Source organism: Cynocephalus volans, chromosome 15 (assembly GCF_027409185.1).
Source record: "Cynocephalus volans isolate mCynVol1 chromosome 15, mCynVol1.pri, whole genome shotgun sequence".
Lineage (NCBI taxonomy): Eukaryota > Metazoa > Chordata > Mammalia > Dermoptera > Cynocephalidae > Cynocephalus > Cynocephalus volans.
The window spans coordinates 74,410,579-74,423,546 of record NC_084474.1 but is presented as its reverse complement, the minus strand read 5'-3'; the positions used below and the strand labels follow the sequence as shown (position 1 = coordinate 74,423,546).

Genomic DNA, 12,968 nt, shown 5'->3' with positions numbered 1-12,968 from the left:
AACAAATGAACTATATCATAATTAGTTCCCAATTCTGTAGCAATGGTTAATTATACACATTACTCTTAAGATCATCAATGCTGTTGTCATACTCAACAAAGAAAACAAACAAACAAACAAAAAAAAAAACCTGTGCACTTTCATTATATTTTTCTACACTTAATTTTGTTATCCAAAAGGGAATGAATTAGTATAAAATGGTAATGTTCAAATAAGTTATTTCTCTTTTAAAAAGACAATAAAACACTCAGAAAACTGAATTATACTGACATCATTGGATGTTGAGAAAAAAGATAACTTTTCAATACTCTAAAGTTATAAAATTATAAATTTATTGAAAGAACAGAAAACTCGAAACAGAAACCAAATAAAAATTTGATAATGAAAGTATTCTAATTTGCCAAAACAGCAACTATATATACATACTTTGAACTTGACACATTTCATTCACAATTTTGATATGTTTATTTATCAATGCATTCAGTTATTTTCCATGTGTGACTTTTTGCACTAAAATATGATCTCCTTGAATAAAAGGACTCAATGTGAGATATAGGTCCTTTATGGTAATTACATATGTTTTACGCATCATTTACACTCAGCTCCTAGTACAATGTATGACATATAATAGATACAGCAAATATCTGCTTTAACAAATGATCTCCGATAATAAAAATATTCAGAAAAGAAAGCTCTTCAAAATGATGTGCGGATGCCAAATTGTACCAAATTTTAGATAACAGTTACTTCGGAGCTCCAGTGGCGCAATCGGTTAGCACGCGGTACTTATACAGATAACAGTTACTTGATTAACACAAAAAAAGATGAATTTTAGACAAAAAAGTCTTAAGACTAGTATGATACAGTACTTCACAAAATATGTTTTCCATATAGGAAAAATGCTTTCTGTAAAAAAAATACTGAATACAGGGACTCTTTTACTGTACAATATTCCATTTGAGAATGTGTATACTAACTTCACCAAAAAAGAATGCTATCCAAATTATCTAGGTTAAAGAACCTTTTCCCAGGAGTTCTTTATAGGACTAGTGTTCTATAGAACATAGTCTGGAAAACAATAATACAGTGAAAAGATTCTTCTTCAGTAATAAATAAATAAGGAAACAAAGATGGGTATTTAACTTTCTAAGTTCTACTTTTTGTCTAACTAAATGAAAACAATGAAAAGAACTATAACGTCTTAGTAGCATATTTTATTAAAATAGTGTAGTATCTTTTGTATCAACTTCAATTAAGAAATTATTTTTCATTTTATATTTCAAGATTAAAAGTTAGAACACTAAGTTAAAGACTTAATTTATCACTCATTCATAAAAAGTGTAACATAAGATACAAATTACTAAAAGCAGTCAAAATATTACCAGGAGCAGGAAGCTTGTCTGATAACTGATGCAAATTTTCTGCAGATTCTTCATAGAGACTAAAATAAAAGGGTTAGTTAGGGGGAAAAACCAACATATACATATTATATATAATCATAATAGGTAATATTAATTAAAAGGATCTATATACCAGACACTATTAAGAATGGTAGATGCACTATTTCATCTGATCCTGATAACAATCCCATGTTATCTACTATATACTACTATTATCTCCACTTGAAATAACTTGATTAAAGTTACATAAAGTACATATGGAAGCTAGGATTCAAACCCCAAGTACAAGTTCTTACCCACCCCCAAAATAACACACAAACAAATGAAAAAGGGAATAAAACTCCCTAAATTATATCTAGCATATTAAATATAAATCACTAAAACAGACCATTTTTCTGAATCTTAAAAGGTATTGCTAAGTGTTTAACAAAGAAGGATATGGCTTTTCACCGAACAGCATTGAACAGCCCTAACTGGAGAATATGATGCCCTCCTTAAATTCTTCAAAACCTATTAATTTTACCCATATGATAAATTTTTTTCTCCAAATAACTTATCATAACGTATAAAGGTACTTAAATCCTTTAATATAAAATACCCACCATTGTCTAAAAAACTTAAGGAATTTTATGTTAAACTATAGTTTTCAGGCTCCCTCTTGTGGAAATAATATTTAGGCCATTTAAAAATATTTACTTTTACACTTGTCATCTTTTAACAGGGCAGGGAAAACATGGAATGGTAAGAGCTTTTAAGGGTGAAGGAACTGTTGAAATCACCTAAAAGAACCTCAACACTTTATGGATGAGAAAATAAAGGACCAGACATGGTAAGTGACTGGTCTAAGATCATATAACTAGAGACCACTTTTACCAACCCACAGTTCAATGCTCTTTCCCTGGTTCTACAAAGGCTCCCTTCAATAATCAGTACAAACAAATATAGTCTGGAAATAGGAAAATGGAATTTTTAAAGTCTGCAGCTACTTACAGATATTTTATAATATGTGAATGTGAAAATACAACAAAAGCAGTTTTCTGCCATGAAATACTGTAGAAAACTAAAATTAAAGGTATTAACCATGAGTCAGAAATGGGATATCTTATGAAGAAAAATATTTTAATCCCAACTTATGTCAACTGGATCAATTTATATATTATACCACAATTCAAAAAACCTAAAAGTGAACTCAATCATGTATACAATCCTCAAAAAATCTTTACGGATTTTAAAAGGTAACTGAAATGCTGAAGACACACATAAATTGAAGAAATCACATATTTCAGCCTCAAATAGCAAAATGAAAATGATACTTTGGTTTGAATGCCAGCTATTAACATTAAGCAACATTTCTATTCAAGCTCTTAAAATACAGTATCAGGCAGATTTATCTTTAAGAAAGTGACATGTTCATTAAAATATCACTTTTTATGATTCTTACAATTATGTAAACTTAAAAAACAAAACATTTTCACCTACAATTTTTGCATTTTAAAGAATTTTATTCAGATAAAAGGCCTAAATTCCTAATATCTTCGAAAATGAAGAGTTGAACATTCCAATTAATTAAAATTTCCTTACTATAGTTAATAAAATATGTATCTTCACCCACATGACTTAAAATAACTGTCTCGTGTTAAATATTTTAAAGATAGTATAAAAAGCAAATAAACATACTCAGCCAAGGACATCAATTCCTTGCTGTTACTATCTTCTTCAAAACACTCAACAGTACTCAAACATTCTTCGATATTTGTTTGAAGAACACCTTCAATTTCATTGTTTTCTGTATCAAAATGTATCTCTTGCCAATCAGAACTACAAAACTAATAAATAAAAAAATTGCACTAAGTAATGAATTCATAAAATTCTTTATATTAACAAAGATATTCATTAATAATTACTTTTTAGATTTATATTACCTGATAAAATCCACATATTGCTTGCACTGCAAAGAACCACTTCTTGGAACTGGGTATACCGCCCACTGAACAGGCTTGAAAATAAAATCACACTTATTAGAAGAAAGGCATATCATAAATAAGCAGATGTCATAGCATATATGCCTAGAGAATTATGTAATTTTTTAATCACATAATAATTATAATTTTGAACCATATTATATAGTTCTCCAAGTTATATATATATACATGGATTTTTTTTAAATCTCTGCTAAAAATTCAAACAGAAAAATCTGCCTAAAGAGCAAAATTATTCACTCACAATGAATACTTTGTTTCAGTTTATCAATTCAAAATCCATATTGTTATTTTAATTACCATTTCAAACAGATTAAAATCTGCCATAAAGATGTTGAAAAATATACTTACTCAATTACTATTGAGTAACACAAAACCACGTACGTCATTTTAGTAAAAACAATTCCCTCTCCAAAGACCATGCAGGTCTGGTTTAGCCTGGCTAGACACATGAGTTAAAAAGTAAGTATAGCCTAAGGATAAGTAAGATGTTCTTGGAGAATGGAGTATTACAAGGGGGCCATTCCAGAGTACCTGTCAGTGGAGTCATGAATAACTTAGATCTATGTGCAAAAATTGGATTCAAAGGAGGGAGGAGAAATGTGGTAACCAAGACTTAACTCATAGAAGATAGGTAAGACACTAAGTGCTTATTACCACCTTCTTCCAACAACCTCAGCAGTAAACTTCACCTACTTCCTTAAACAAAATAGAACCCATCAAACATACAACTCTACTTGCATTCCCATTAAGTCTTTCTTCATTCTTTCCTATTAACATGTAAGAGGTATTATCCTTCCAATTCAAGGTTATCCATCAGACTTCCTCTGAAAAAACCCTAGACCACTGATTATATATTATCTTTCTTGCATTTCAATCTGTTCCCCTTTGTCAGTTCCTTCCCATCAGCATTTAAATACACACAAGTATTTCTCAAATTATTTTTTTAAAGGGGGTCCCTTTAAATTCACATCCCTTTCTTTATCCTTCTTCAAGGACAAACTTTCTGAAAGTTCTGATTACATTTGACTGCTTCCATTTCCTCAACTGTCCCACCACCTCCAAATGCATTTCAATCTGGTTTTTTATCTCCAACAAGCCACTGAAACTATACTCACCAAATTCACCAATAACTGACTTGTTACTAAATCTAAGTTTTTAGTTCTGTTGTTACTTGGCCTCTCAGCGTAAGAATAAGACAGAAGAATCCAACATGACATATTTGACCACTCTGTCCTTTAAAACACTTGGCTTCTGTGTTACCTATCTTTCTGGTTGCTCTTTCTCATTCCTCTAAAAACTAGTGTTCAGTTCCTTTAAATACCGGGATTCAGTTTGAGATTTTCTGTTCTTCCCACTAACCATAAGCAACCCCATCCTTTCTCATGGCTTCAACTGTAATTCCAGCACCACCCCCCGCCCCCCGCCATTTTGAGTTCCAGACACATGTATCTTTTACAAAACATTTTTACTTTGACATCTTATGGGCAACTACTCACATGTTCCAAATTGAATGTGTCATATTCCTTCCAAATCTGCTTCTATCTCAGTAATGTCACCACCATCACACTGTTACACAAGCCAGAAACCTAATGTCATCCTTGATTCCTTACTCATCCTTCCCTTTTCCTAAACCACATCAATTCAATACTAAATCAGGTGAATTCTAACCTCCATAAGTTCCTTAGGATCTGTCCATTTTCCTCCACCCTAGCTGCCTCCTGCATTCCTCAGATGGTCTTCTGCAGCAACCCCCTAACAGGTCTACTTTTCTCTGATCTATCTACTATCCTGCTGCCAAAATACTTAAAAAGCACAGACCTGACCATGTCTCTTCCTCCTTTAAAGTCTTTAATGGTTGCTGATTACTATTAGGAGAAAATCCAAACACGCTAACATGATTTACAAAGCCCTCCACATATCTATGCTTACCTCTCCAGCCTTATCCCTATTATAATCATATTGTATACATCCAGTTCCTCAGACTTACCAAATTACTGAAAGCAATAATCCTAGCTTGGTCCATTCAATACGACAGTTCTCTCGTGCATGGTTCTGATATGCACTAATTTCAGCTACTGTAGTTTAAATAGCACCAGTCCCTCAAAAAACCAGTTCAAACTTCAGTTACCATGGTATGTTAATTCACTACAATTGCATAACGTAAAACATCACTGCTAGATTCTCAGTCCACAAATCACTACATAAATAAAAGATGCGTATCATGATCAGTGACCAATCCTGTTACTACTCTCAAAGTCTGTCACCAGTTGATCACTACATACCTGCTATTCAATTCACACACAGATGACAAAAAATGTAATTGTGTTGCCTCCTTGTCTTCCAGGTAAACCCATGTGATATTTTACATAAATAGATAATTGGAAGAGGGAATTGGCAGAAAGTTAAAAAAAAAAAAAAAAAAAAAGAATTAATATAGAAAGTGATACTCAAATCCAACATAAATGGAGTCCTAAAAATAGCTGTTGTGACAAACACATTATGATGAAAAGGATGAAGATGTCCCAGAGAAAATAACATCAGCAAAATCCTTTGCACTAACAGTACCCAGATATTTCAGAACATTGAAAGTGCAAAGGATAAAACATTGGAAGCTGATACAACTGGAGTATGATGATTTGCCAAAGCATAGAAAAGATGCTCACTCTGTATCATAATTATGTAAGTATGTCAAGAAGGTGGCAAGCACTATTCAAATTACTCTTGATAAGGTTTTTACAAAAAAATAAAATACTTTAATTCTCAATGTTTCAAATTATAGTATACAAAGTAAATATTACTTTTACTACCTTTTTCACTTACCGAAACATATTTTAGAGACTTTTTTCTAATGTTTTGACAAAAAGTTTTAAAAGTCATGGAACAACTGTAATTTTCCCACTGATTATTGATTTGCATGGCTCCAACTTGCAGCCATTTCTATAATCCCAGACTACTGTGCAAAACAAAGTCTGTCTATATAAAAATCTTCTATCCACACAAGCAGAAAGTTAAGCTTATCATGAGAACCCCTAGAATGCTCCCAAGAGCTCTTTTACACGAATGAAAAATCTTTCCTGCAATAATAGTAGTATTTACTAAAATTATACCAACTTGAAAAATTAATGAGAGCACTACTGAGACTTGGAAAATGGGCTAGTGCTGCACATACGTATCAGAAATCATTTCCCAGTGGTGATAGTTGAAACCAAGAGACAAGAGGTTCTCTGATGAAAGAAAAGAAAAATGAGCAGATGGTACAGTCATAAGGACTAAAAAGTTATTAAAATGAGCACACTCTCCCTGGCATCTACGGAAACATCCTTCAGCTTTTAGGGCTTCGTCTGTCTTGGCATTTCCATTTTCTGAGCCTTTAAAGGACATTCTCAGATTGAGGACAAGAAGAGGAAGTGAAGTATTAAAGTAGAAACATTTGTATAATTACAATAGAAGCAAAAGGAGGAAAGATTTAACAAATTAAGGGTGATCAAAAAAGTGAAATAGTTCCAAAAGTCAGAGGAGGTAACAACTGAGAAAAGATCACTGTATTTAACAATTAGGAAAAATTTTTAAAAGACTCAGTAAAAGTTAAGGACAGAAAAGAAAAATGGTAACAATGCATTTTTACTCAGGACAAAATCATAAATCCTCCTCATAATGCCACATTACCCTATGTTATATGGACTTAAAGATGCACAACAAAGTTTCATAAAGAGCAAAACTCAAGCTTAGAACCTAGAATAATTTTTATAACAACTTTATAATACTCAAGCATCAAGAAGAGAGAGGTCATGTCTTTTTCAGTTTTGTATTCCCTTAGTTACCTCCATATCCCAGTGCCTTGTACACAGGAAACAAATATTTCTTGTACTCCTAAGCGACCAAATTAAGTTAATTTCCAATGCAAATGTTGTGCTAGAAAAAAGAAGGGTTTATGTTATACTTACCAGGGAAAGTACTATCCTCTGGATTAATTGAAGCACTAATGCTTCTTTTCAGGAGGTGATAAACATTTGCTGCTGTGAAGTCTGAAAAGGAAAAGACAGACTCACTCAACAGGCTCAAGAGTTGCATAATCTAGGCCTATTCCAATTTCACCATCAGAGATTCTGAATACCAATATGTTGTACATAAAAGAAATACAAGCTGCTTAAGATCTGTTCAAGTTTTGATATAGTAAACCTAAAGCAGGCAAGAAAACAGGAAAGGCTATTGATTTGTACGTTCCAGCCAGTTGGCACAAACCCAAAATTCCCCCAAAAGAATAATTTTGAGAAGGGAAACTCTGTCACAATACCTCATACACAACCTCCTCAAAATGCCTGCTAGATGAAAACAAACGAATAAATAAAACACAATACAGAGTCAAAACACAATACAATAAAATGTATCATTTGCTTTTAAGATTTAGTTTCCTCGAATATGTGGGGTGTTTCCTCCCATTAGAATGTAAATTCTAGACAGGACAGCAAAACCCTCACCCATCTTGCTCCTTTCTGTAAAACCTGCATGTGGAACACAGGAGGCAGATATACTTATTGAATAGGTTTGTTTTCAAAGAGCAGAAATTCCATTACTAAGACAAGGAATTCAGTTAGTTTTGACTGTGCCAAGCACTTCTGGGCGCGGGAATCTTGCATCGACAAATTTGTCCCTATTTTTTCATGAATACCAATCAGCCCTCATTAGACCTATCCCAAATACAGTCACAACTTCTTGGGACAACTCGACATAGGTCCCTCCCCAGCAGAACCTGATCCCAAACTCAAACTTCTTCCCCTCCCCGCAAGCCTTTCCCGCCCTTTCTCAGCCCAGCGCTTACCCGGCTGCTTTCCGGAACCTTCAACCGACGAGTCCTCTGGCCCATGCTCCGTCTCCCCACTGGCCACCGTTGGGAATTTTCCTTCCCCCCAGATCACCAGCAGCAGGTACCGATCCATCTCCTCAAAGTTTACCCCCAGTTTTCGGTCTCGACTTCCACATCCAAACAGCCGCGCGCTGTGACAACTTCCGGTTCCCTTGCGCTGAGGTCGGCTGGAAATGGTGTCCTCCGTCGTTTTTCCGCACTTTTCCAGCGAGCGGGTTATTTTCGGGAGTTATTCTCTCAATAACTACATTACTTCCTCCTTTCATGACGAAAGTGTTACCGCGCAAAGACTGGAGGGGACCCAGAAAAGGCGGAGAAGCAGACGAGCGCTGGCTGGGCTAGGAACTGTAATGCTTGGCTCTGTGCGTTTCCTACCCGGCCAGTAACGCTGCCTGCCGGAGCTGGGCTCTTGGAAGAAGGACGGTCGCTCCAGTAGGGTAGTATGTCGAGTTTCTCTAGGGCGCAGCAGGTGAGCTCGGACTCTTGTGGCTTGATAAAGGGTTCGCTACACTGGCAGAAGGAGAGCGATGATTCCGGCCGGTTTAGGAGTGAAGCTGAGTCGGCAGAAAGCCGAGACCCTCGGCCAAGAGGTGCCTTGGGAAAGCGCATACAAGAGGGTCGTGAGTCTGGCCTCCACTTGCTATAGTCCTTTTGGTACTCCTTCCCGCTCTTTTCAGTCAGCTCTTTTCAAGCCCCCTCCCCACCCCCAAGGAAAGTATTACGAGAGAAGATAAGAGAGGTAATAAGGTGGACCACATAGGACATTGTAGACCGCTGTATGGACTTTTTTTTTTTGCTGAGTAAAATGGGGGCCTGTCGGAAGGTTTTTATCCATGGAGTAACATGATTTGCCTTAGGTGTTAAAAGGCATTCTGGCTGCTGGGTCGAGAATAGACTTTTCAGAGATGGGGCTTAGCGGAGGACAGATGCAGAGAATCCGTTTGAAGGCTATTGCAGTAATCTAGGCTAGACCATGATGGTGCATGCACCAGACTAGTAACGCTGGAGTCTGCAAAAGTGGTAGGTTTTGTTCGAAGAGTCAATGGATTTCCTGAAGGACAGCAAAAGGAGAAATAGGATTACTCCGAGGCTTTTTGAACAACCGGAAGGGTGTGCCATCAACTGAGATAGGGGAGGCTGAAGTTGAAGCAGGTTTCGGGTGGAAGGTAGGAATTCGTTTTGGATATGTTGGTCTAAGGTGACTCTTAGCTTAGTGCTGCTCCAAGTGTGGTTCCTCCCTTGGACTGTTTTGTTACCTGTACGTGATCAGATAAGTACAGGAAATGAAATTAAACATTTGAAAACGTTTATAGCTATTTGACATCGTGGCAGCATTTGTATTTTTTTTTAAATCAAAGTATATTTTTTCTATCAAAGTATTAGCCTGCAATGGATGGGGGGGGTGGTCTTTTGCTTATGTACAGGCAGGTTTAAAGTTTGTGATAATTAAATCTAAAATAAAACCAGCTAGCCTAGTTGTATTTTTTTCCGGCATTGTTTAGCCTCGTGTATATGTATAGAAAAAGCATCTGTTGGAGATCATTCTGGGCTGGAATTTTCTTAGAGTTTGAATACTCTGATGAATTCTACAAAAACAGTGGTCTAGCCTGGGGCAACTTAAAAATGTCTGTCTGAGTCAGCTTTTTACAATTTAAATTTATTCAACGTCATCCATCTGTACTTTCCCAACTACATTGTTCTACTTAACTCTTCTCTGGAATTGAACTCTGAATCATCTTCAGTTTCCAATCGGCCACTAAGCTGTTTCAATATAACATACCTACAAATCTTAAATTTTTGAAGACCTTCATAAACAACTTCTACTTTCATAAGAGCTTCTCATTACCCTTCCAGATTCTATTCTGTGTTATACAAAAAAAGTAAGTCATAATGTAAAGTGAAATTTATCTTTGGGAATGTTTTTAACAAAGCGTGAGTCATATTGCTAATAGAAGACGGGAAAAATTACTGTGTTTACCTTTGCAGAATAATGAGAAAAGACGCCTTTTCAGAGATAGAAAATGTAAACAAATCTGTACTGATAGTCTTTTTTTCAAAGTAATTGTTGACATTAACTGTAATATATGTGATGGTATATAATAATAAATTCAATTATTTCCATATTAACTAAAATTTTCTTTTTTTTCCCTTTTTTTTACCCCCCAAGCAATGGGCCACTTTTGCTCGAGTGTGGTATCTCTTAGATGGGAAAATGCAGCCCCCTGGGAAACTTGCTGCTGTGGCATCAATAAAACTTCAAGGATTACATAAACCTGTGTACCATCAACTGAGTAAGTATCATTTGAAACCTGCCCTTAATAATCATAATTTTCATGCCAGAAGACAATCTTGATGAAGTTTGCCTGGGCTACATTTAAGGACCCTTTTTTTCCTGATGATCTCTTATTGAAAACCTATTTACTAGTGCACTAAATTGAATTTGGCTTATTCATGGGAAAACCATATGAGCCAGTTTGCCTGGGATAACCCCATTTTATGCCACTGTCCAGCAAAATTATAAGTAGCCCCTCCTTTCATTCTCAGAAGTATCCTGATTTTCACTATGAACTAAATGTTCACTCTTATACAAGGGTACTTCAAAAAGTTTGTAGAAAATGGAATTGAAAGATAAGAGGAATCTTTCCATGAACTTTTTGAAGACCCCAGGTACGATGACGTGCATTTGAATAGAGAGTTTTTGAAAATAAGGGAAATAATTTGCCCTCTTCTAAAAATCCATTCCCCCAGAAAGTTATATAGAGCTAGCTGGGTATGGAAAGCTTACTTTTTACTTTTTTGAGTTAATAGATTTGCTTTTTTGTATCCATCTTCCAAAACAAAACAAAAAAAGTTGTTTTCATTCTAGAAGAGTTCTGCTTATAGGTAGTTTTGATTGACTTCATTTACCGAGGCACTTCACTGCCAGATCCAGGGATCAATTCTTAATCCTCATCTTGCTAGACCTGTCAGCAGCATTTTCTGTAATTGATCACATTTTTGTTTAATTTTTTATTGTGAAATATATTAAACATACAAAGGTACATATATATAAATGTATGTATATTTTAAAGAAAGTTAACAGTAATAATGATGATGATGGGCTGGCTAGATAGCTCAGTTGGTTAGAGTGCAACATTACAATACCAACGTCAAAGCCTTGGATCCCCATACCAGCCAGCCACCCAAAATAATGATAATAATAACAACAACAACAACAATGATGATGATAGTGATGATGAAATAATTACCCATACAATCAGCATTTGGGTTTCCAACTTTTTGCCATTACAAACGCTGTTTCTATCAGTATTCTTGTACTTCTTTCCCAGTGCACACATGTGGAAGAGTGCTTCATCTATGATTCCTCTTTGTTCAGCCCCTCCATAAACATATATATTAGAAAAAATATAGATACCTGAAATCTATCACCTTTCATCATTTATCCATTTTACTGTAACTTTAAACCACTGTACTCTCTCATGTTTTATTTCAAAAGCCTCCTCACTGGTCTCTCTGCTTCTACCATTACCCCATATACAATGGTACTTCAGAAAGTTCATGGGACAGATTCATATTTTAATTCTATTTTTCCATGAACTTTTTGGAGTACCCTCATAGTCTTTTCTCCACAGATCAGCTACAGTTATCTTTTCCAAATGAAAGAGTAAAAGCCAAAGTTCTGCCAATGCCCTGTAAGGATGTGGCTCTATGTAATGTGGCCTCTGTTACCTCTCTGTTTTCTAACTCTCTGTCCCTTGAGCATTTTACTCCTATTGCTGTGTCATTAATTTGCCTACCAAGCACATTTTTGTTTTAGGGCCTTTTCATATTCTGCTCCCTCTGTCTGGATGCTCTTTCCCAGATAACAGCATGGCTTATTCCCTCACATCTTTCAGATTTCTGCTCCCTCATTTATATTGAGAGAGGTCTTGCCTGATTCCTCTGTCTGCCTCACCCTTTCAGCCTTTATACCTTTACCTTGCTTTTAAAAAAAATATGTATATATAGCATTTATGTATCACCTGACCTGTAAGTATTTGTTTATTATCTACCTTTCCTTCATTGACCAGGTTCCAAGAAGATAGGACCTTTGCCTGTGTTCTGTTCACAGCTGCATTCCCAGTGCCTACAATAGTGCTTGACACATAGTTGGAATGAAAGCAATGTTTGTTGAGTGAACAGACACATTTATGAATACCAGTTCTGAATATGAAGAAACTACTTTTAGCAGGGCTCTACTATTTAACCTAGGTTAGATTTTTGGATTTATGGATCTAGGGGGAAGAGTATTCCAGGTCATTTGATTTGGGCAAGAGCAAGGATTTTTGAGTTTTCCTATTTCTTATGATTGCTGCTCTAATCTTTTTTCTCCACTTAATGAAATTTTTGATCAGGTATCAAAATAAGCTCAGTATAGAATATGAATCTAAGGATTTTGTCATGTTAATCTTTGTTTTTCAAATAGCTAGTACAATGTCTGGACCATAATACATGCTTGTCAGAAATAGTTTATGGAATGACACTTTCAAACGGATTTTATGTGTACAGTCAGTTCTCCTTACTCCCTGTAGTTATGTTCTATAAAGTCACCGTGAACTCTGGATTTCTAAATACTGAACCATTATTTCTAGGGGAAATACAGGGTTAGTTTCCTCTAGCCACAGCATTTTCATCAACCATCCTCTAGCCACAACATTTTCATTAACCAATCAATACTTAACC

At 35.4% G+C, this 12,968-nt stretch overlaps 2 protein-coding genes across 4 annotated transcripts in view; one reads left to right on the top strand and one right to left on the bottom strand.

The window, feature by feature from the left end:
* MTBP (MDM2 binding protein) overlaps nucleotides 1–8,319 on the bottom strand; it is an 82,809-nt gene extending 74,490 nt beyond the window's left edge. The window contains exons 1-5 of the mRNA XM_063079857.1: nucleotides 8,202–8,319; nucleotides 7,327–7,407; nucleotides 3,323–3,396; nucleotides 3,078–3,226; nucleotides 1,383–1,441 (exon numbers count right to left, since the gene is read on the bottom strand). Of these exons, the coding sequence (XP_062935927.1) occupies nucleotides 1,383–1,441; nucleotides 3,078–3,226; nucleotides 3,323–3,396; nucleotides 7,327–7,407; nucleotides 8,202–8,319 (481 nt within the window). The remainder of the gene's footprint in view (nucleotides 1–1,382; nucleotides 1,442–3,077; nucleotides 3,227–3,322; nucleotides 3,397–7,326; nucleotides 7,408–8,201) is intronic.
* Nucleotides 8,320–8,569: 250 nt separating this feature from the next.
* MRPL13 (mitochondrial ribosomal protein L13) overlaps nucleotides 8,570–12,968 on the top strand; it is a 49,359-nt gene continuing 44,960 nt past the window's right edge. The window contains exons 1-2 of one of the 3 annotated variants that reach the window (XM_063080006.1): nucleotides 8,570–8,715; nucleotides 10,414–10,537. In XM_063080006.1, the coding sequence (XP_062936076.1) occupies nucleotides 8,689–8,715; nucleotides 10,414–10,537 (151 nt within the window). In that variant the 5' untranslated portion in view covers nucleotides 8,570–8,688. The other 2 variants (XM_063080005.1, XM_063080007.1) reach the window with 2 other exon arrangements.